At 46.2% G+C, this 22832-nt stretch overlaps 1 protein-coding gene across 1 annotated transcript; it reads right to left on the bottom strand.

Annotated features, from left to right (window-relative positions):
• Positions 1-408: 408 nt before the first annotated feature.
• LOC124267871 (general transcription factor IIH subunit 4-like) lies at positions 409-22624 on the bottom strand. The gene is made up of 14 exons (XM_046702859.1): positions 22503-22624; positions 20771-20875; positions 19761-19892; positions 18638-18731; positions 18373-18467; positions 17850-17961; positions 16837-16905; positions 16376-16459; positions 14349-14481; positions 14022-14073; positions 12768-12846; positions 12043-12090; positions 4774-4914; positions 409-956 (listed from the first exon to the last, which is right to left on the bottom strand). Exons 1-14 carry the CDS (start codon positions 22616-22618, stop codon positions 849-851), a joined length of 1368 nt encoding a protein of 455 aa, XP_046558815.1. The 5' UTR covers positions 22619-22624; the 3' UTR covers positions 409-848.
• Positions 22625-22832: the final 208 nt, after the last annotated feature.

The following is a 22832-nucleotide window of genomic DNA, read 5'->3' as shown; positions in this document are numbered from 1 at the left end:
TTGCCAAACTACTGGCATTACATGTACCAATTACCAACCGCTACTTAGAATCTCGAAGAAACGATGTAGGACGTCAATATCTGGGTATTTGCAATATATTTCGAATTGGGAATTACTTGAAAAATAACTATATTTTTTGTTGTCTGGTGCCACAACAAATGTGAAAAAGAAAAATGAACAAGGTTGATAAATGTCTAACTGTGGTCTTTTTGCCGATTCAAGCTAATGCGCTAATGCGAGCATGCATCCATATCTGCAATATAAATAGGTGTGCAGTAAAATACAGTGACGACCCGGGTTAAAACTGAACTTGAGAGGTAAGGCATTGGTTAATGTGTATCTGGCATTGGGTGAGGAGCAATGAGATGTCAAACCATGAAGAATGTTAACAAGTACAAGCAACAGAAGTTCATAGTTTATCCTTTATTACAATATGTACAACAAATATATTTACATAATGTACACAGTACTGAATGCACTCACTGCATTCAACAAACAAAACATCACATATGTGGACACGGTAGAGTACTCTACTTGTTCCGATGGAAGTCCTGTAGCTCACTAATCACAAGCTTGTCACACCTGCCAAAGTCACCCGAGAATCGGACTGACTAATAATGGTATTTGAACCCTGTAATCCAACAGGAAGTCTGACACAGTTGGTTTTAGCGCCACTTTATGCAGCTGGGAGAAGGGCCAGTTGAGTCTGATCTCCAGTTATGTCACCTCTTGGATTGGGGACTTCGTCTAACCTTTGCTGACTCCTCATGGGACAGTCAGCTCTGCTGCCATCCTTCAATGTTCTCTGTTTCAAAGGTGATGTAAACAATGTCCTGACAGGAGAAGGGTCAAGATTGCTTCTGCCTCTTCCAGAATCGTTTTACATCGTCGTGCCCTCCCCGTGAGACGATCATAACTCTTTTACTTGGGTTATCCCAAACTAGGACGTTCAGATCCTGAAACAAATATTCATCTCTTACAACACTGACCTAATTTGGAGTGAGGAGTTGAACACTTGTGCCACTTAGCTACCCCTCCGCCCCGTGAGATGAACACTTGAACCACTTAGCTACCCCTCCACCCTGTGAGATGAACACTTGAACCACTTTGCTACCCCTCCACCCCGTGAGATGAACACTTGAACCACTTAGCTTCCCCTCCACCCCGTGAGATGAACACTTGAACCACTTAGCTACCCCTCCACCCCATGAGATGAACACTTGAACCACTCAGCTACCCCTCCACCCCATGAGATGAACACTTGAACCACTCAGCTACCCCTTCGCCCCGTGAGATGAACACTTGAACCACTTAGCTACCCCTCCGCCCCGTCAGATGAACACTTGAACCACTTAGCTACCCCTCCGCCCCGTGAGATGAACACTTGAACCACTTAGCTTCCCCTCCACCCCGTGAGATGAACACTTGAACCACTTAGCTACCCCTCCACCCCGTGAGATGAACACTTGAACCACTTAGCTACCCCTCCACCCCATGAGATGAACACTTGAACCACTTAGCTACCCCTCCACCCCGTGAGATGAACACTTGAACCACTTAGCTACCCCTCCGCCCCGTGAGATGAACACTTGAACCACTTAGCTACCCCTCCACCCCGTGAGATGAACACTTGAACCACTTAGCTACCCCTCCACCCCTTGAGATGAACACTTGAACCACTCAGCTACCCCTCCACCCCGTGAGATGAACACTTGAACCACTCAGCTTCCCCTCCACCCTGTGAGATGAACACTTGAAACACTCAGCTACCCCTCCACCCCATGAGATGAACACTTGAACCACTTAGCTACCCCTCCACCCCGTGAGATGAACACTTGAACCACTTAGCTACCCCTCCGCCCCGTGAGTTGAACATTTGAACCACTTAGCTACCCCTCCACCCCGTGAGATGAACACTTGAACCACTTAGCTACCACTCCACCCCATGAGATGAACACTTGAACCACTTACCTACCACTCCACCCCCCGTGGAGATGAACACTTGAACCACTTAGCTACCCCTCCTCCCGTGAGATGAACACTTGAACCACTTAGCTACCCTCCACCCGTGAGATGAACACTTGAACCACTTAGCATCCCTCCACCCCGTGAGATGAACACTTGAACCACTCAGCTACCCCTCCACCCCGTGAGATGAACACTTGAACCACTTAGCTACCCCTCCATCCCGTGAGATGAACACTTGAACCACTTAGCTACCCCTCCACCCATGGGATGAACACTTGAGATTGGCTACCCCTCCACCCCGTGAGATGAACACTTGAACCACTTAGCTACCCCCGCCTCCACCCTAGAGATGAACACTTGAACCACTTAGCTACCCCTCCACCCGTGGAGATGAACACTTGAACCACTTAGCTACCCCTCCTGCAGTGAGATGAACCTTGAACCACTCAGCTACCCCCTGAGAGATGAACACTTGAACCACTTAGCTACCCCTCCCCCACCCCGCCCAGATGAACAGCTTGAACCACTAGCTACCCCTCCACCCCGTGAGATGAACACTTGACTTGAGCTACCCCTCCCACCCGTGGGATGAACACTTGAACCACTTAGCTACCCCTCCACCCCGTCCACCCGTGAGATGAACACTTGAACCACTGGCTAGTGAGATGAACACTTGAACCACTCCAGCTACCCCTCCTCCGTGAGATGAACTTGAACCACTTAGCTACCTCCTCCCCGTGAGATGAACACTTGAACCACTTAGCTACCCCTCCACCCCGTGAGATGAACAACACTTGAACCACTTTAGCTACCCCTCCACCCCGTGAGATGAACACTTGAACCACTTAGCTCCACCCCTCCACTTGAACCACTGCTACCCCTCCACCCCATGAGATGAACACTTGAACCACTCAGCTACCCTCCACCCCATGAGATGAACACTTGAACCACTTAGCTACCCCTCCCCCCGTGAGATGAACACTTGAACCACTTAGCTACCCCTCCACCCGTGGAGATGAACACTTGAACCACTTAGCTACCCTCCACCCCCATGTGAGATGAACACTTGAACCACTTAGCTACCCCTCCACCCCGTGAGATGAACACTTGAACCACTTAGCTACCCCTCCACCCCTGTGGAGATGAACACTTGAACCACTCAGCTACCCCTCCCCCCGTGAGATGAACACTTGAACCACTAAGCTACCCTCCACCCTGTGAGATGAACACTTGAACCACTCAGCTACCCCTCCGGCCCGTGGAGATGAACACTTGAACCACTTGGCTACCCCTCCGCCCGTGAGATGAACACTTGAACCACTCAGCTACCCCTCCACCCCGTGATGAACACTTGAACCACTCCTAGCTACCCTCTGAACCCGCCCCCCGTGAGATGAACACTTGAACCACTTAGCTACCCTCCGCCCCGTGAGATGAACACTTGAACCACTTAGCTACCCCTCCACCCTGTGAGATGAACACTTGAACCACTTAGCTACCCCTCCACCCCATGAGATGAACACTTGAACCACTTAGCTACCCTCCCACCCGTGAGATGAACCTTGAACCACTCAGCTACCCCTCTCCCCGTGAGATGAACACTTGAACCACTTAGCTACCCCTCCACCCCGTGAGATGAACACTTGAACCACTTAGCTACCCCTCCACCCCGTGAGATGAACACTTGAACCACTTAGCTACCCCTCCACCCCGTGAGATGAACACTTGAACCACTTAGCTACCCCTCCACCCTGTGAGATGAACACTTGAACCACTTAGCTACCCCTCCACCCCGTGAGATGAACACTTGAACCACTTACCTACCCTTATGAGATGAACACTTGAACCCCTACCCCTCCCCTGTGAGATGAACACTTGAACCACTTAGCTACCCCTCCACCCCGTGAGATGAACACTTGAACCACTTAGCTACCCCTCCACCCCGTGAGATGAACACTTGAACCACTTAGCTACCCCTCCACCCCATGTGAGATGAACACTTGAACCACTTAGCTACCCCTCCACCCCATGAGATGAACACTTGAACCACTTAGCTGAACTCCTCCCCCCTCCACCCTGAGATGAACACTTGAACCACTTAGCTACCCCTCCACCCCGTGAGATGAACACTTGAACCACTTAGCTACCCCTCCGCCCCGTGAGATGAACACTTGAACCACTTAGCTACCCCTCCACCCTGTGAGATGAACACTTGAACCACTTAGCTACCACTCCACCCTGTGAGATGAATGAAACAGGCTTTAAAATTATTGTACTTACATAGTGTGTATTATACATCAGCACCAAATTCAAAATGACTTTTCTTGTACGACCACAATTCTGATAAATAACATGTGCTTCAAAACCTAACACTGCTCCCTAATTTGTCTGTTCCCATCAGACAAATTCAGAGAAATTCAAGAACGTTTGATTGAGAGGGTCAGTAAGCCATGATTCATCATCATTGTGTTTTGTGGTTTAGTCCTGTCCAAAATGGATATCTTTCCTGTCTTTTCATCAATGAGTGAGTGAGTGAGTTTAGTTTCACGCCGCACACAGCAATTTTCCAGCTATATGGCGGAGGTCTGTAAATAATCGAGTCTGGACCAGACAATCCAGTGATCAACAGCATGAGCATCGATCTGCGCAATTAGGAACAGTTTCATCAATGACTTCTGGATACTAAACTAAATAAATAAAGAGAAATTGTTCACAGCAAATCTGTTACATTGCAGGCATATGAAGACATTGAACCAAGTAAAACATTACCATTCAAGTTTGTTAAGCAAGGGGCAGATAACTCACTTGTGCATAGTCCCTGAGAAGCTCAAAGTCATTTTGAGACAGGAATTGGTTGTACATGACGCCATCTGAAAACTTGAAGCGGTCTCTCTCCAGCTCCCAGAGTCGCACCTGGTCGCACACAGTTAGGGGGATCACGGGGCTCTGTGGGGGAAAACAATTCTATAATAACACATTGGCACTGCAGGGGAGACAACTGTATAGAAACACTAGATGATCACAGGGGTTGGTGGAGTGTAGTGTTGGGAATTGGTTAAATCTCATAATTGATGATTGGTTCATTACGACCGATCAATCATCGAAAATAATTGGTTAGTGTCATTTATCAGATTTTCTGGTTATGTTTGTTTGCACAAAAACATATAGAAAAAACATGTAGTTCTTTGGGGGTTTTTTGGGTTTTTTTGCAAATTGCTCAACTTTAAAAGATGTTAGGAACATAAATCTTTTGGGGGTCTTTAAGATAAATTCGAACTAACCTGTAGAGGTTTCAGATTCTTTGAATATATTCCTCCTTGGGGTACTTATAAGCATTTAAATGTCCATTTAAATTCCCTACGACAGTTGTAACAATATTTGAATAAAAATATTTACAAAACAAAAACTACGTTTTGACTTGTGAGACCACCCTTACAGGGCCCCCTACAGCCAAGAGCAGGTAACTCTAGACCGTAACCTCGTACCTCACTTTCCATGCTGAACGACGTCAGACAGAATGTGGGGAGGTGGGCGGGCGTACCCCAAGGAGGAATATATTCAAAGAATCTGAAACCTCTACAGGTTAGTTCGATTCTTTTTATATATTCCTCCTTGGGGAGTACTTATAAGCATAAGACAGACTCCTAAAGACGGAGCTAAGGAGCTGGCATTCTGTCTGCAGAAAACACCCCGACAAGAAGTGGAATTTCCCAAGCTAAATATAGCAGAAAAAAGCTCACTTACCCGGTCACGTGTCCACCATAGCCAATTAGGTGGGGGCATGAGCCAGGGTCAGGGTCGAGCATATGTAAATTGCCCAGCTTAAGCCTCCAGCTAATGCAAACCAACGAGACAAACCCTCCCTCCCTCCCGTAATCACTTTCGGAGGCGAAGATAAGGGGGGATAAGCCACCAGAAACGAAATGCCTTAATATATGTATTCAGCAAAGTTTCCAAGGCCAGTTAAGTCTAGAGCAGAATGCAAAAGACATGGGAATAAAAACCATCACCACATAAAACCCGTCACCAAGGGAATATGTAAACAAGATTTTAAAACCCAACACCAGTGTTAAAATTTGGCCTAGAATGGTTCACATAATAAAATCCTCGAAAGCTCAATCGACTAGAGAGGTGGAACCATGCCCACTGGAAGAAACTGACTGACCGAACCGAACACGTTCACTGGAGAGTCTGTCAAGTTGGTAATGATGGATGAGCGCACTTTCGGACGGCTCCAAATAGCCCGTGAGCAGATCTCCTCAATGGGCAGGGCTGCAGCGTAAGCTTTTGATGTAGCAACTGCCCTAACCGAATGAGCTTTCAACCCTACAGGTGGGATACGCCCTGTTTGAGTATAGCTCATATGTATGGCAGAGACAAGCCACCGAGAAATGGTTGGCTTGGTCGCCGGAAGACCAGCCTGAACCCTGCCATAACAACAAAACAATTGGTTACCCTTATACGGGTACCCTTGTTAAGTTTGATATAAGCCTTAAGTGTCTTCACGGACATCTAAGGCGTGAGCACGTCGTAGAAGGTACCCGGACAGGGAAGGCTGAGTGAAAGCTGGGAGCTCAATAGGCGCCATCACATGGAAGGGACTATCCTTCTTAGGACGATAAGTATCAGGCAGCCGTATGCTAACTCTGTCTTTGTGAAAAACAGTAAGCGCGGGATCGGCCGACATTGCGTGAATATCGCCAACCCGCCTGCCTGAAGTCACCGCCACAAGAAACACCGTCTTCCACGTCAACAGCTGGAGTGAAAGAGCCGACAGATTGTGAAACAGTGGACCGGACAGCCAATCAAGAACGATTGACAAGTCCCACGGGGGACTAATCCGCCGGACAACCGGACGGATTCTGTCCACGCCTGCTAAAAAGCGCTGCACAAGAGGGTGCTGCCCCAAGAGAGCACCGTCAACAGAAAATGAAACGCAGAAATAGTCGTAGAATATCCTCAAACAGTTGAAGCCGCTAGACCGGCATCCAACCGAGACTGGAGGAATTCTAAAACAGAGACTAAATCTGTAGAAAAGGGATCAAGAATCCCCCTGTTGACACACCAGCGCGAATAACAGGCCCATCTATCCTCATATTGAGCGTTTGTCGAATCCTCCATGAAGCCAGAATTGTGTCTGCAACTGGTGCAGAATTCGCTCACCGCGGGCGATCCCTGACAGCGGCCAAGCCACCCACTGAATCCTGGGATTCGGGTGGGGCGCTCCGTTCTGGGATAGGAGGTCCGGTCGAAAAGGTAATAGAACAGGAGGCTGAGCCAGAAACCTGAGAATTACCGGAAACCAGCGTTGTGCCGACCAAAGGGGTGCCAGAAGCACAAGTAGCCGAGCTGGTTGTGCGGTCAGCTGTGACAGGACCCTGGAAATCAGTGGTATGGGGAACGCCCACAGTACCCTGTCCGTCCAATCGAGCTGAAAGGCGTCGTTGGCAAACGCTCCCGGATCCGGAATCCGAGAGCAAAACACAGGAATCTGGTTCGTCACCCCAGGCGCAAAACAGATCCACCTGGAAACGACCGAACAACTGGGAGATAATCCCGAATATCTCCCGGTCGAGCATCCACTCGTGTGGGGCTAGTATACGCCGTGAGAGTGCATCTGCACGGACGATGTCTACCCCCGGGAGATAAACAGGCAAAACCCGAATGTTGAACTGATCGCACCGAAGTAGAAACTGCCACGCCTCCTGAAGGAGCGACGGAGACACTGTGCCGCCTTGCTTGAGAATGTAAGACATGGCCGTTTGATTGTTCATTTCTAGATGAACCACACGGCCCTGAACCAACACCCGGAAGCACTGAAACACCCTGCGGACTGCTCTCAGTTCTAACACATTGATGTGGAGGCTGACTTCCCGCTCAGAACAGAGGCCGGAGGCTGAGTGCTCGCCAGGACCCCCAACCTGTGAGGGAGGCGTCCGTCTGAACTGAGAGGGAAGGTGTCGGGGTGTCTAGGGGGATCCCCCTGGACAAATTCCCGACGTCCGTCCACCATCACAAGTGAGGAATTAACCACTCGGGCGTCGTGAGAATAATCTCGTAGCTCTGCGAGTGGGACCACAGCTGAGCTAACACTTGCTGAACTGGTCGCATCCTCAGACACGCACGCCAAACCACGTCCACTGTCGCCGCCATGTTGCCTAGCAACCGAAGCCATGTTCAGGCCGACGCATTGGGCGACTGGAGGAACTGTAACACAGTCCTCTGGACTTTGACGATGCGGTCCGGAGCAAGGGAAACAATCCCTAGAAATTCCTGCGTCGGAACGAGGTCTGATTTCTTGAGGTTGATAATCCAGCCCAGTGACACCAGAGTATCCATCACACACAGTGTGGAGGCTCTGCTTAACTGAGGACCTAAGGCCCTGAGAAGGCAATCGTCCAGGTACGGGTGACAACACCTGCCCTGAGACCTGGCTAACTGAGCTGGGATTAGCATAAGTTTGGTGAACACCCTTGGCGCCGTGGAGATGCCGAAGGGGAGCACACGAAACTGGTAGCACGTCCCGTCGAAGGAGAACCGGAGGTACTTCTTGAACTCGGGGTGCATTGGAACATGGAGGTATAAGTCTTTGAGATCGATTGACGTAAGCCAATCCCCTGTCTCGACGGAGGAGATCACTGACCTGAGTGTCTCCATCCTGAAAGACGGCACCTCCAGTAACTGGTTCAACCCTCTGAGATTCAGAATGGGTCGGAACCCTCCGTCCTTTTTGGTCACTAGGAAGTAGGTGGAATAAAACCCCTCTCCTTGCTGACCCACAGGAACCACCTCGATGGCTGCCTTGTTCGATAAGGACTGAACTTCGGCACGGAGCGCGTCCGCCTTGTCGCGGGAGGCCGGCACAGGCGTGTGCCGAACCCCGGAGAAGGACGGAGGATCTCGCCTCCACTGTGGCAAATGGCCATCCCTGAGCGTGGACAGGACCCAGGGATTTGAGGTGGCTGCCTCCCACTCCCGGAGGAATAGGGACAACCGGCCGCCGACAGGGACGTGTGGCATGAGGCAGTGCGGCCCCACAGTCGGCAAGTCTCCGCTTGGGCTCTGGAGAAGGAATCAGCGGGAAGCCGGGACTGGCTTCCCCCTGCCCCGAAAAGGCTGCTGCGCTTGAGCAGGCCTGCCCTTGCCTCTTGCGCGCCTGCTCCGCTTGGACTGCAAAGGGGCAGTCCACTTTGCAGCTTCCTTCGCCGGGGCAGAAGGATAAGCGGAAGCGAGCGGGGAAGGCCGGTGGCGAGGAGCGGAGGGCTGCTCCAACAAAGGCTTAGAGTCTTTGAAGGTAGAAACAGCCTCCAGGGAACAGGGAGGACCCCATGGTATAAGGCAATGACAGGAGCGCCTGTTGCGTGGCCGGAGAATACCGCGCCACGGACAACCACAGGCGGCGCAAGCCCATCACGGCACCCATCATCTGGCTGGCAGAGCACCGAATGCTATCCCGAGCCAGATGAGAGTGTACACCCGTGAGCTGCCGCGCGAGCACCGACGCCGACAAGTCGGCGTCACAAGCGCTCTGAGCCACCAGCTGTCCCTGCAGAGCAGACAGGTAGGCCGAGTGGACTGCCACTTTTAATTGCTGGGCTGCGCACCGGTAGCACTCCTTGAAGGACCGGTACGCAGACTTCAGCGTAAGTGAATTAGTAGGAAAAGGGGGGAGGCGCCTGCCCTGCCTGGCCGAGGCCAGGGAAGACGAGGACGACCCCCCTAGTGTGACGGACGCAAAGACGCACTCATCCACCACTGGCGGCTCGAACAGCGCCTCCTCTCCCAACAGGTACCGCTTGCCGACGTTGGGCAAATCAAAACGCGTGCGGGCACCAGTCAAGAGAGGATTGACCACCTCACTCACCAGTGATGGCAGAATGCGGAGGCGTGCCTCGGCGACCCGGCAAGGCGCAAAAGCCTCCCCCGGGAGCCGAAACTCCGCGGGGTCGGGCGCCTGTACGGTAACGGCCACCTGAGGCAGGGCTTCGGCGATCTTATCCCGAACCTGCCGCAGAGACGAGCCAAAGGAGTACGGAACTCCCGCCTCCGACTCCTCCCTCCCTTCACCATCCTCCATATCCACCTCGGCACAATCCTCGGCCGCCGTACTCTCATACTCCTGAGAGACCGCCGAGGATACGCCAGAGGCTGAACCAAAAAGACTATAAAGGTCAAGAGGCGCCAGAGGAAACGAGTCGCCCTGCCGGGTGGAATCCACACCAGGTCGCCGAGGCGCCCGAGAGGAACCTGCCACAACAGGCTTCCCGGGCAACCCAGACTGGCTGCCAGGCGCCGAGGTATCCCCGAGCTGGTCGGCACCTAGGCGACCGCCAGTCAGGGCACCAGGCGAAGACAGGGGTAACCCTGCATCGCCGGCGCCAGGCACCTGTGACGGACCTGAGCGTGAAGCTAGGCCGCCACCAGGTGCCGAGGGCGCGCTATCCCCACGGCCGAAGACGGGATCAAGCTGCCCGGGGGGAGGCGCGTTCTCCGAGCCGAAGCTCGGGCCGCAGCCAACCCCCCCAGATGTGTCAGATCCACCCCCGACGACCGGCGCGCTGAGCTCCTTACGGAACCCAGCCAACGCCGTATCGATCAGAGATTTCACTGACGACATCTGTTCCTGAAACAAAGCCGTTAAAGAGTCAACAGGTACAACGGGTGCCGACACAACAGGGGGGGTGGCAGAGACAGGAGCAGGTTGAGATATAGATGTATTAGTTTTCTCCAACGAAGCCTCCTTGGAAACCTTAGCTCTTTTGGGAGCCGGCTCCGTATGGGAAGCGGCTCCCGTAGACCCCTTTTTTTTGTGTGAACGCTTGGACGGGGGATCCTGAGCCCAGATATCACCCCCACCCGAAGCAGGTTGCTGTAAAACAGCCGGTCCACCCGTCGTGCCGTAATGGTTTGAGGCGTGAAAATGGCACACGCCGGACACCCCTCTTCCTCATGATCAGTTTGTATAAGGCAACGTAAACACACCTCGTGCGTGTCCCTGACGGGAATGGCAGCGAGGCACGAAGTACAGGACTTAAACTGCAACAAGTTAAAAACCTGTGCAGCACTCAACCCCATACACACATACATATATGAAAAAACACGCATGGGCGACACAACTAATGCGACAACGTAGCATACAGTTGACAATAACCATAATACGCACTGCAACATAACTAACAATTACGACTTTTAGCGTAAGATAGAAAATGCTAGCAGCGGAAACGCCCTACATGTAACAACATATAAATAAAAATTACTATAACCACCTGTAACATTGAAAAACCACACGGGAAACCAATGAACAGGGAGGCTAGCGAAGGGACCTGTCCGCCATCTTGACACGCACCGGGCGAGCCGAATCGCGACAGGTACCAAGTTACAACTAGAAATTATGAATGAAAAGTTCAGAACAAGCCTCCAAATCGCCCATGCAGGGAAAAAAGAGAACCATACATACAGTTGCTGTTTCTGAAACACTCATAATTTTGCGCAGGGAAAAGAAACCTTCTTGAAATGGACCCACGTCTTGTCGGGAAACGACAGCATGGAAAGTGAGGTACGAGGTTACGGTCTAGAGTTACCTGCTCTTGGCTGTAGGGGGCCGGAGGGCCCTGTAAGGGTGGTCTCACAAGACAAAACGTAGTTTTTGTTTTGTAAATATTTTTATTCAAATATTGTTACAACTGTCGTAGGGAATTTAAATGGACATTTAAATGCTTATAAGTACCCCAAGGAGGAATATATAAAAAAGAATCAATCATGACTTGGACGAGCTTGTAGTGCTCATGAAATGTAACAGACAAAACCAACCGTGTGAAAGCCAACAAGTGTTCCAGAATTGTTTGTGTTCGATTATGAGAAAACATGATCGATTGCTTGGTCGTTTAGTCACTGCGACCAATCTTCGATTATTTCAATTAATCGGACCACCACTAGTGGAGTGAAATACTTGCGACATGGTCCACTGAAAAGGTGCTGAGTTTTAATCATTACGATGCAAACTACAATGGTATTCAGTAGAATGGGAGCTTTCTGATCATTTCCTTGGACGACTCAGGCTGTAATATTACTTACTGTTTTCATCATCTCAGGATGAGCATGGCTGCGTAGAAAGTTGATTATCTGAAAACAAATACAACAGTTGAGTTACTACCTGACTGTGACAGAGAATGACTGTAGTTTTACACCACAGAAAGCCACACAGCATCTCAGTGAGTGAGTAAATTTAGTTTTACGCACCACTCAGCAATATTCCAGCTATATGGTGGCAGTCTGTAAATAATCAAGTCTGGACCAGACAATCCAGGGATCAAAAGCATGAACATAGATCTACGCAATTGGGAAACAATGACTTGTGTCAACCCAGATCCCGTTAGTCGCCTCTTACAACAAGCATGGGTTACTGAAGATCAATTGTAACCCGGATCTTCACGGGTCCACACAGCATCTGTATCACAGTGGCTTGTCACATTGAACTCACAGAATGTCCAACTGGGTGAGAGGGCTGGAGGAAGAGCGAGTGAGTGAGTTTGGTTTTATGCCGATTTTAGCAATATTCCAGCAATATCACAGCAGGAGACACCAGAAATGATTTCACACATTTTACCCATGTGGGGAATCGAACCTGGGGCTTCTTTTTAATCCTGTTTTGGTTGGTAATCACACTATACAAAAAGGAGGACGTCGGTTGAAAATCTGAAATATATAGTGTGACTGATATCCCAAACAAGACTATGTGACTATGACATAACAGAGTAAGGTGTTCCAGAAAGTGAAGGCTTCACATGTGAAGTGTTTACCTGCTCGGCTGTTATTCCCCTCATCAGAGCTGCTCTGACACTGTCTCGGGACAAGTTGGCTACGGCCATATTGGGGAATCTGATAACAGAAAGTGTGACATCTAGTGAGCTTAAACATCCGCAGAATAACGCCTTGAAAAACACTTTTTTGACGAAACTTACCTGTATGACATTAGAATGTACCTGACTGTATGACATTTGGTGGAACTTACCTGTATGACATTAGAGTGTACCTGACTGTATGACACTTGATGGAACTTACCTGTATGACAATAGAATGTACCTGTATGTATGACACTTGATGGAACTTACCTGTATGACATTAGAGTGTACCTGACTGTAAGACACTTGATGGAACTTACCTGTATGACAATAGAATGTACCTGACTGTATGACACTTGATGGAACTTACCTGTATGACAATAGAATGTACCTGACTGTATGACACTTGATGGAACTTACCTGTATGACAATAGAATGTACCTGTATGTATGACATTTGATGGAACTTACCTGTATGACAATAGAATGTACCTGACTGTATGACACTTGATGGAACTTACCTGTATGACAATAGAATGTACCTGACTGTATGACATTTGATGGAACTTACCTGTATGACAATAGATTGTGCCTGACTGTATGACACTTGATGGAACTTACCTGTATGACAATAGAATGTACCTGTATGTATGACATTTGATGGAACTTACCTGTATGACAATAGATTGTGCCTGACTGTATGACTGACTGACTGACTGAGTTTGGTTTTACGCCGCTTTTAGCAATATTCCAGCAACATCACGGCGGGGGACACCAGAAATGGGCTTCACACATTGTACCCATGTGGGGATTCGAACCCGGGTCTTCGGCGTGACGAGCGGACGCTTTAACCACTAGGCTACCCCACCGCCCCCTGACTGTATGACACTTGATGGAACTTACCTGTATGACAATAGAATGTACCTGTATGTATGACATTTGATGGAACTTACCTGTATGACATTAGAGTGTACCTGTATGTATGACACTTGATGGAACTTACCTGTATGACAATAGAATGTACCTGTATGTATGACATTTGATGGAACTTACCTGTATGACATTAGAGTGTACCTGTATGTATGACATTTGATGGAACTTACCTGTATGACATTAGAGTGTACCTGTCTGTATGACACTTGATGGAACTTACCTGTATGTTACAGGTTGTCATTAGAGTGTACCTGTTTGTATGACACTTGAAACAACTAACCTGTATAACATTTGACAGAATAACGCCAACAGTGCTGTCTGTAGAGGAGAATCTGGAATTATAGAAGGATGAAGACTAGAATGTGGTGCGTGAGTGAGTGAGTGAGTGAGTGGGTTGGTTGTTGGGTGAGTGGGTGAATTGATGGGAGGGTCAAAAATTAGTTTGGTTTTCAGTGTGACAGTCATAACAGCTTGATGTAGGAGAAAAGCATAAAATAAGTTATTGAAAGTTAGCCACCTTGGGCCACCTTACAAGAATGGGTACAATGATAACACACCCAGAAACTCAATCAAAGCTGACAAGACTGATCCTGCAGCATGTGCGTACCTGTATAAGCATACACTCTGTAGTTTGTCTCGACCACCAGGTACCCAGATGAATGGCTGTCAGTGTTGAAAGTCGTTAGTCCCGATGCTATATTGATGGCTAGGCGAGTGGGGTAATATCTTTGAGATTTTCTCTGTGAAACAACAACTGAAAGGTCAGTCAGCAGTATTCCAGCACTATCAGGGAAGAATGAACCTTATCAAGATCTAGTTATGAAAACAGGTGGCTGATCGCATGAGCAAACCCAATGTAATCTGGGAATAACAATACATAACCAGTCAGGCCACTAACTGTGACAACCTAATCCCTTTGTCAATTGTCTCTTTACAACAACAAACTCTCCAAAGAAATAAAACCACAGGACTCCCACTGTGACAAAACAACAGAAATAAAACCACAGGACTCCCACTGTGATGAAACAACATAAGTAAAACCACAGGACTCCCACTGTGACAAAAAAACAGAAGTAAAACCACACGACTCCCACTGTGATGAAACAACAGAAGTAAAACCACAGGAATCCCACTGTGACAAAACAACAGAAATAAAACCACAGGACTCCCACTGTGACAAAAACAACAGAAATAAAACCACAGGACTCCCACTGTGACAAAACAACAGAAATAAAACCACAGGAATCCCACTGTGACAAAAAACAACAGAAATAAAACCACAGGACTCCCACTGTGACAAAACAACAGAAATAAAACCACAGGACTCCCACTGTGACAAAACAACAGAAATAAAAACCACAGGACTCCCACTCCCACTGTGACAAAACAACAGAAATAAAACCACAGGACTCCCACTGTGAAAACAACAGAAATAAAACCACAGGACTCCCACTGTGAGAAATAAAACCACAGGACTCCCAACTGTGAAAACCACAGGACTCCCACTGTGAAAACAACAGAAATAAAACCACAGGACTCCCACTGTGACAAAACAACAGAAATAAAACCACAGGACTCCCACTGTGATAAAACAACAGAAATAAAACCACAGGACTCCCACTGTGACAAAACAACAGAAATAAAACCACAGGACTCCCACTGTGATGAAACAACAGAAATAAAACCACAGGACTCCCACTGTGACAAAACAACAGAAATAAAACCACAGGACTCCCAAACAACAAAGTAAAACCACAGGACACTGTGACAAAACAACAGAAACCACAGGACTCCCACTGTGATGAAACAACAGAAATAAAACCACAGGACTCCCACTGTGATAAAACAACAGAAATAAAACCACAGGACTCCCACTGTGACAAAACAACAGAAATAAAACCACAGGACTCCCACTGTGATGAAATAAAACCACAGGACTCCCACTGTGACAACAGAAGTAAAACCACAGGACTCCCACTGTGACAAAACAACAGAAATAAAACCACAGGACTCACAACAGGACTCCACAGGACTGTGACAAAACAACAGAAATAAAACCACAGGACTCCCACTGTGATGAAACAACAGAAATAAAACCACAGGACTCCCACTGTGACAAAACAACAGGAATAAACCACAGGACTCCCACTGTGAAAATACAGGACTCAGGACTCCCACTGTGATGTGACAAAACAACAGAAATAAAACCACAGGAATCCCACTGTGACAAAACAACAGGAATAAAACCACAGGACTCCCACTGTGACAAAATAACAGAAATAAAACCACAGGACACCCACTGTGACAAAACAACAGAAATAAAACCACAGGACTCCCACTGTGATAAAATAACAGAAATAAAACCACAGGACTCCCACTGTGATAAAACAACAGAAATAAAACCACTGGACTCCCACTGTGACAAAATAACAGAAATAAAACCACATGACTCCCTCTGCGATAGAACAACAGGGTTTCCACAGGACACCACTGTGATAAAACCATAGGCTATGTTTGAGTTAGATATATACTGGCATATCAAGGTAAGGCAACTCTGCTCCAGTGCTAAGTAATGATGTAAAGATAGAAAAGATGTGTTGTGATTTGATTAAGAGTACATATAGTCCTGCTCACCTTACGTTGGTAAACCAGTCCAAACTCTCGAAGGTGCTGCAGGAATTTCAGCTGAGATTCACTCATGCCCTCAGTACAGTAGTCCTGTAACATGGCACAACATATCATCTATTTCACAACCACTATTGACGTCAATCCTATCTGAGTGCTGACAAGAAAAGTTGCAAATGCAAAGATGGTTTACATAAAATGGCCAGCTCCTCTACACCATACTGTCAATCAAGGCTTTAAGTGGGCCCTCAGCAAACTGAGAGGCAGACATTCATTACTGTGTATTGTAAATGATCTTCATACGTAAACAGGTGTATTACCATAGATTTATATTTAACTGTAGTGAAATAAATGAAAATGTTGCTGGTAAAGCTAATCTGAGACATGGTATTGACAATACAGAAACACACGTGGTTAATCATATTGCTAGGTGAGAATAATCAGGAAAAGAGTATTTACACTTATCTTACCTTTCCTAGAGTGGAGAAACTTAACTGGAACAAAAATGATAAGCACTCTACAAGATCCATCCCTCGAGACTGAAACAGATAACAGATCAATACAATACTATCAAAACAATAAACATGTTTCAAAAGGCAAAAATAAACTGAACACAACAATGCTGAATGCTGAATCAGGACGTCAGATTCTACTGTTAGTTGTACAAAGAGTAGGTTTAACCAGACTTACTGATGTAGGAAAAACAGTAACCATGACAACACATACCTCCACTAACTTAATGTACTGGTACAGTAACCATAGCAACACATACCTCCACTATCACAAAGTACTGCAGCATGAAGTATCACACCTGGTACAGTAACCACGGCAACACGTACCTCCACGGAATTGAGGTACTACAGCATGAAGTACCACACCTGGGACAGTAACCACGGCAACACATACCTCCATGGACTCGAGGTACTGCAGCATGAAGTACTAGGACAGTAACCATGGCAACACATACCTCCACAGACTACGAAGTACTGCAGCATGAAGTACCACACCTGGTACAGTAACCACTGCAACACATAAATCCACGGACTTGAGATACTGCAGCATGAAGTACCACACCTGGTACAGTAACCACGGCAGCACGTACCTCCACAGACTCAAGGTACTGCAGCATGACTGACTGACTGAATTTGGTTTTTACGACGCTTTTAGCAATATTCCAGCAACATCACGGAGGGGGACACCAGAAATGGGCTTCACACATTGTGCCCATGTGGGGATTCGGAACCCGGGTCTTCGGCGTGACGAGCCAACGCTATAACCACTAGGCTTCCCCACCGCCCCACTGCAGCATGAAGTACCACACCTGGTACAGTAACCACGGCAACACATAAAGCGACAGACTCAAGGTACTGCAGCATGAAGTACCACACCTGGGACGGTAACCACGGCAACACATAAATCCACGGACTCGAGGTAATGCAGCATGAAGTACCACACCTAAATCAGTAACCATGGCAACACGTACCTCCACAGACTCGAGGTACTGCAGCATGAAGTACCACACCTGGGAGCCCGTATCAAGCAGCAAGAACTGGAAGCCAGCCGGGGAAATGGATGGCAGTGGCTCGGACGACTCCCCTGCAACAGGAAGAAGGGGTGGAATGAAGACTGGGACAACAAAACAGCTGAAGGCCATACAGCATACAACAACTTGCATTCCCTGAATGTCCAAATGATATGACAAACACCTTTTATACCTGACACATAGTCATTACTAACAGAACAGCCTGTGACTTACTGCTGGGAATATTCCAGCAATATCATGGTGGGCACACTACATATGGCTTCACAAAATGTACCCATGTGGGGAATCGAACACGGGTCTTCAGCATGACGAGCGAACGCTTTAACCACTAGGCTACCCCACTGCCCCTCAGGAAAGGATTGTTAAGTATTCTCTCTGACATTTTTCTGGAATAATCCTACGCAGATGTACCCCGGTTTATACATGCAGTTGTCCACCCTGCGGTCTATAGTTATCCACTCACTCTTTCATGAGTCCACTGTGGAGCAGCACATCGATGATATCTTTGCTGACCCCGTCTGTCCCCTCCGACGACCCCACCATAAAGTGCAGCACACACTGGAATCAAACAAACCAAAATCTGAACTTCAGTCTTGACAACCTACCGAAAACTTAACCAGCACAACCTGAAGACTTATTTAATATCCAGAGTTAATACATTACACACCTAAAAATGATTAACTTGTTTCTGTGAATATATTCATATCTCCCATCTCTAGAAAACCTACCTCCCATCTCTCCAAGGCGTATTTATCCAGAAATGAGACATCCTTGGCATGCTTGTCCTGCGGCAGTGGCCCTCCGCCAGTCCAGGCTTCACCACTGGACATTCAGGGACATAGTTTAATCTCACATATACCAACACTTTGAAAATACAAAAGTTTTTCAGAGGTGAGGTGAGGTGAAATTGGGTTTAACGTCGTGCTTGAGAATATTTCGCTCATATGACGACGTACATGCGTGTGTATGTGTATGTGCGGCTGCTTGTACTAGCCCAGACTGAAGCTGGTTTTATAGTGCTAGCTCACTGAGATACCATGCCGCAGTGAAGCATGAATACCACACTCAGACACAGTATACTGACTCCGAGCCAACCAGTCCTCGTTGTACCAATTAATACCGAGCGCCAGGCAGGGACCAACAAGTACCATAATTTAACGTCTTTTGGTATGACGCGGTCGGGGATCAAACCGGGCGGACGCTCTAACCACTACACCACAGAGGCGGTCAAAGGTTTTCAGAACATGTAACAAATATTAATGAAGTCGTGAAGAAGGTTATGTGTTGGGCCCATTATCTGAGTTTAAATCCCCTTTTTTGGTATCTGGAAGTGGACAAGATCCTGAAAATACATCCTCCCTCATTTAAATTGCCAGAGCAAAATGCCAACACATGTGCAATAGATGGAGTCGGATGCATATAAAGCATGGGCACCAAGAGGACAGCATCAATCTGGAGTGATGCCACGATTGTGTTTACATGACAGGAACATTTCCAATAAAGGAAACCTGTGAACATCCAGGTTAGAATTGGTCTTCAGTAACCCATCCTTGTCGTAAGAGGCGACTAATGGCATCGGGTGGTCAGGCTCGCTGACTTTCTTGACATAATATCCCTATTGCATAGATTGATGCTCATGCTTTTGATCACTGGATTGCTGTGTCCAGACTTGATTATTTACAGGCCGCCGCCATATTGCTGAATGATGCCATGACAGACTTTAGAAGTTGGTGGGTTGTTGTTTAACTCTGCACTCAACAATGTTTCAGCAATATCGTGGCCTGACTTTAGAAGACGAGAACAAAAGAAGCAATCACGATGATGCTAATCATTGTGGAGGAAAACACCGACCCTCCCAGCAAGGCAATCTTCATGTTTTTCCGGAATGTGTGATTGAGTAACCAGCCTGGCATCCCCCAAGGGAGGGGCTGGTCATGCCACACCCTCAGATCCGACAGAGACTTCACTGCATAACGATGTTCTCTGAAAATAACAAAAGCAGCATATGAAAGGATCTAAGGCCATAAAAACCTATTACTTAATCATTTGGGAATATATTTAATCAACCTTCGGCCTTTCAAAGTACATTGATTATTGCACAGAAAATCCATTTTAACACCAGAGGCCCATAACACAAGCAGATCTGAGCACTAGTGTTGGGAATTGGTTGAGATCTCACAATTGATGATTGGTTCAATACCAACGACCAATCATCGAAAAAAATTGGTTAGCGTTATGTTTCAGATTTTCCTATTCAGGTTGTAGTTGCAGGTAAGTATAAAGAAAAAACAGTTGGTTCTCTGTTGTTGTTTTTTGTTATATTTAGAAACTGCACAAATTACATTTGCAAATTTCACATCCAGTGTAAAATGATTCAGTTGCATTGTAACATAAACTTCCCAGATTTTTCAAGAAATATTCAGTCATGACTTTTCAGAAAGTGAAGTGAGTTTTCTAAGAATTAAACACGGACAACGTCCTAAATATGTTCCATCATCAAGTATTTCAAACTCTATTACAGCGGTTCCCAAATCGTTTGTGTTCAATTATGAGAAAATGTGATCGATTGCTTGGTCGTTTGGCCACTGGGACCAATCTTCGATTATTTCAATTAATCGGAACACCACTACTGAGCACTACAACTGTTGTAAGTCCATGTTTATGTATGAGAGTTACAATCATCTTAGCACTAAGATCTTTTAGTGGAACTCTGCCACAACCAATATATTTTCTTGTTTTACAGATAAACACCTTCAACGTGAAAATGAAACTGCAATATCAAAATACCTCTTCATCATCTCAGATATCAGACTCACAAAGAAAACCTGTCAAACAGAAATGAATGCCAGACAACTACTCACTCCTGGTGCTTGTTTGAGATCCACTGACCAACCACAGACTGGGAAACTGGCTGCTCCACAAACAAAATTCTCATCACATAGTGGCGTCCCAGCTCTGGCAACTCTCTGAGATAAACAAAGAACACTCAGTGAAGATGCTGTAGATAGCAATAATCATGATAATGTGTTTACCAGTAGGGGCAGATACAGCGTTTTGAGAAAGGAGGGGTGCACAGTTAATTTTCACTCGTTTTCACAAGAGTTTCAAAGGTCATTTTAATAAACGTTCAGGACAAAGGGGATGTGAGGGGAGCGCACCACTGCACACATACACAAAGACACACAGCTCCTGGATCTGCCTATGACCAGGAGCATAAAGTATTTGAAATTAGTGAGTGAGTGAGTTGGGTTTTACTCTGCTTTTAGCGTTATTCCAGCAATATCACAGCAGGGGAACACCAGAAATGGGCTTCACATTTTGTATATTTACAATTAACTCAAGTGGGCAGGACATTTACTTATCCAGGTGAACATTATGAAGTCAAACAATATTAGATATGAGTATCTAATCTTGCATGCAAGAAGTAGTCATTATATATGCAGTAGTTTGTGACCTGATTAGTACTTAATTATGTCAGTCATAACCCTCGAGGGAAGCATAAAAAATTAAACATGGTATAGTATCAAAAATGATATAATGTTGATACACTGATTAATGTCATGAACTGAAAAGTGTGATACTGTAAAACGCATTCATTTCTGGGAGTCAAATATGATTGACTATCTATAATTCTTAGTTAAGCTGTACACTCATTCACAAAAACATCCTTCCATTTTGTTTTCTAAAATTTACATAAAAGTTATTGTTGTCTTGAAGTTGAAATTTAAGAATAATTACAGGATCATACAGTGCATCAGATTTACTTCCTTAGTTCCTAACTAAAACATTACAAATAAGTTGATATAATATTCAGATTTTTTACGCTTTTTTTTGTTGTTGCATTATGTTCTACATGATTTACTTGAATAATATCTGCTGGACAAGACAAACCTAATATTTTGCATTTATGGAGGTTAAAACAGTAAAATCGAGCACACAGTAAATATAAATTGGTGTATACCTTCATGAATAAACACAAAAGCATATTGAGATTGATACTTATTAATAAATTTAAAAAACAGGAAACCTTCTGACATTAAACAGAGTGTTAATGGGAGCCCCTATAGAATATATTCTCCCACAGACCTACACAGTGGAGCCCGTGTGGAATATTTAATAAATCTATCATTAACCATGGACAAAAACAAATGGTGTACACAGGTGTAGTTACACCTGTTAATGTACTGTGACCAAGTAACCAACTCCTGTTAATGTACGAATTATGGTCACTCTATACTTTATTTAAAATGTCCTGTCGTTATAGTATTTTTGTCGGCAATTAATAATATATTTATGGTGTCTGTTAGAGTTAAAACACGTTCAATGAAAACGATGTCACTTTAACTTACAGGCAATTGTGACAGCGTTAACTAGAATAAGGTATACTAGAACGCACCGGAGATTTATTTACAACTTATATCAAACATAAACATTGTAAATAAACACTGACAAAATATACGCCGTATATTTTGTCAGTGTTTATTTACAATGTTTATGTTTAATACGGTGAATTTCAAGACTGCGCTTTCATATCTATGTCCATTTGACTGCTGAAATTTAGTCTGGAACGAAAAGTCGATTCCTAGCAGATACCTGAAGACCGCCAAACAAGTTGCGGGGTTGCTGTACAGTCTGTCGAGGATGGACGTGTGTAAGGTTTTCAAATAAGCGTGTAAGTCTTTACAGTCTAACTTTCTCGTGGCCGCCATGCTTGCTCTCTGAAAGCTCCTCACAGGGATATTCCAGGCTCATTTTAATCTTTCATAGTAACGAAGGCGGTGCGCGGAGTTTCAAACATCTTTTTCCTTTATTGGGTAATGATTATCTGAAAATTACAGTAAGATCGATATTAACAGATGACACACAGTAATATGTATGAGAACATATTTTCTATTATAAATAATATTTGATAGCCTTATATCG

This window comes from Haliotis rubra, unplaced genomic scaffold (genome assembly GCF_003918875.1).
Source record: "Haliotis rubra isolate DU_JTF1 unplaced genomic scaffold, ASM391887v1 Scf1342, whole genome shotgun sequence".
Classification (NCBI taxonomy): Eukaryota; Metazoa; Mollusca; class Gastropoda; order Lepetellida; family Haliotidae; genus Haliotis; species Haliotis rubra.
This window is presented reverse-complemented; position numbering and strand designations above follow the sequence as displayed.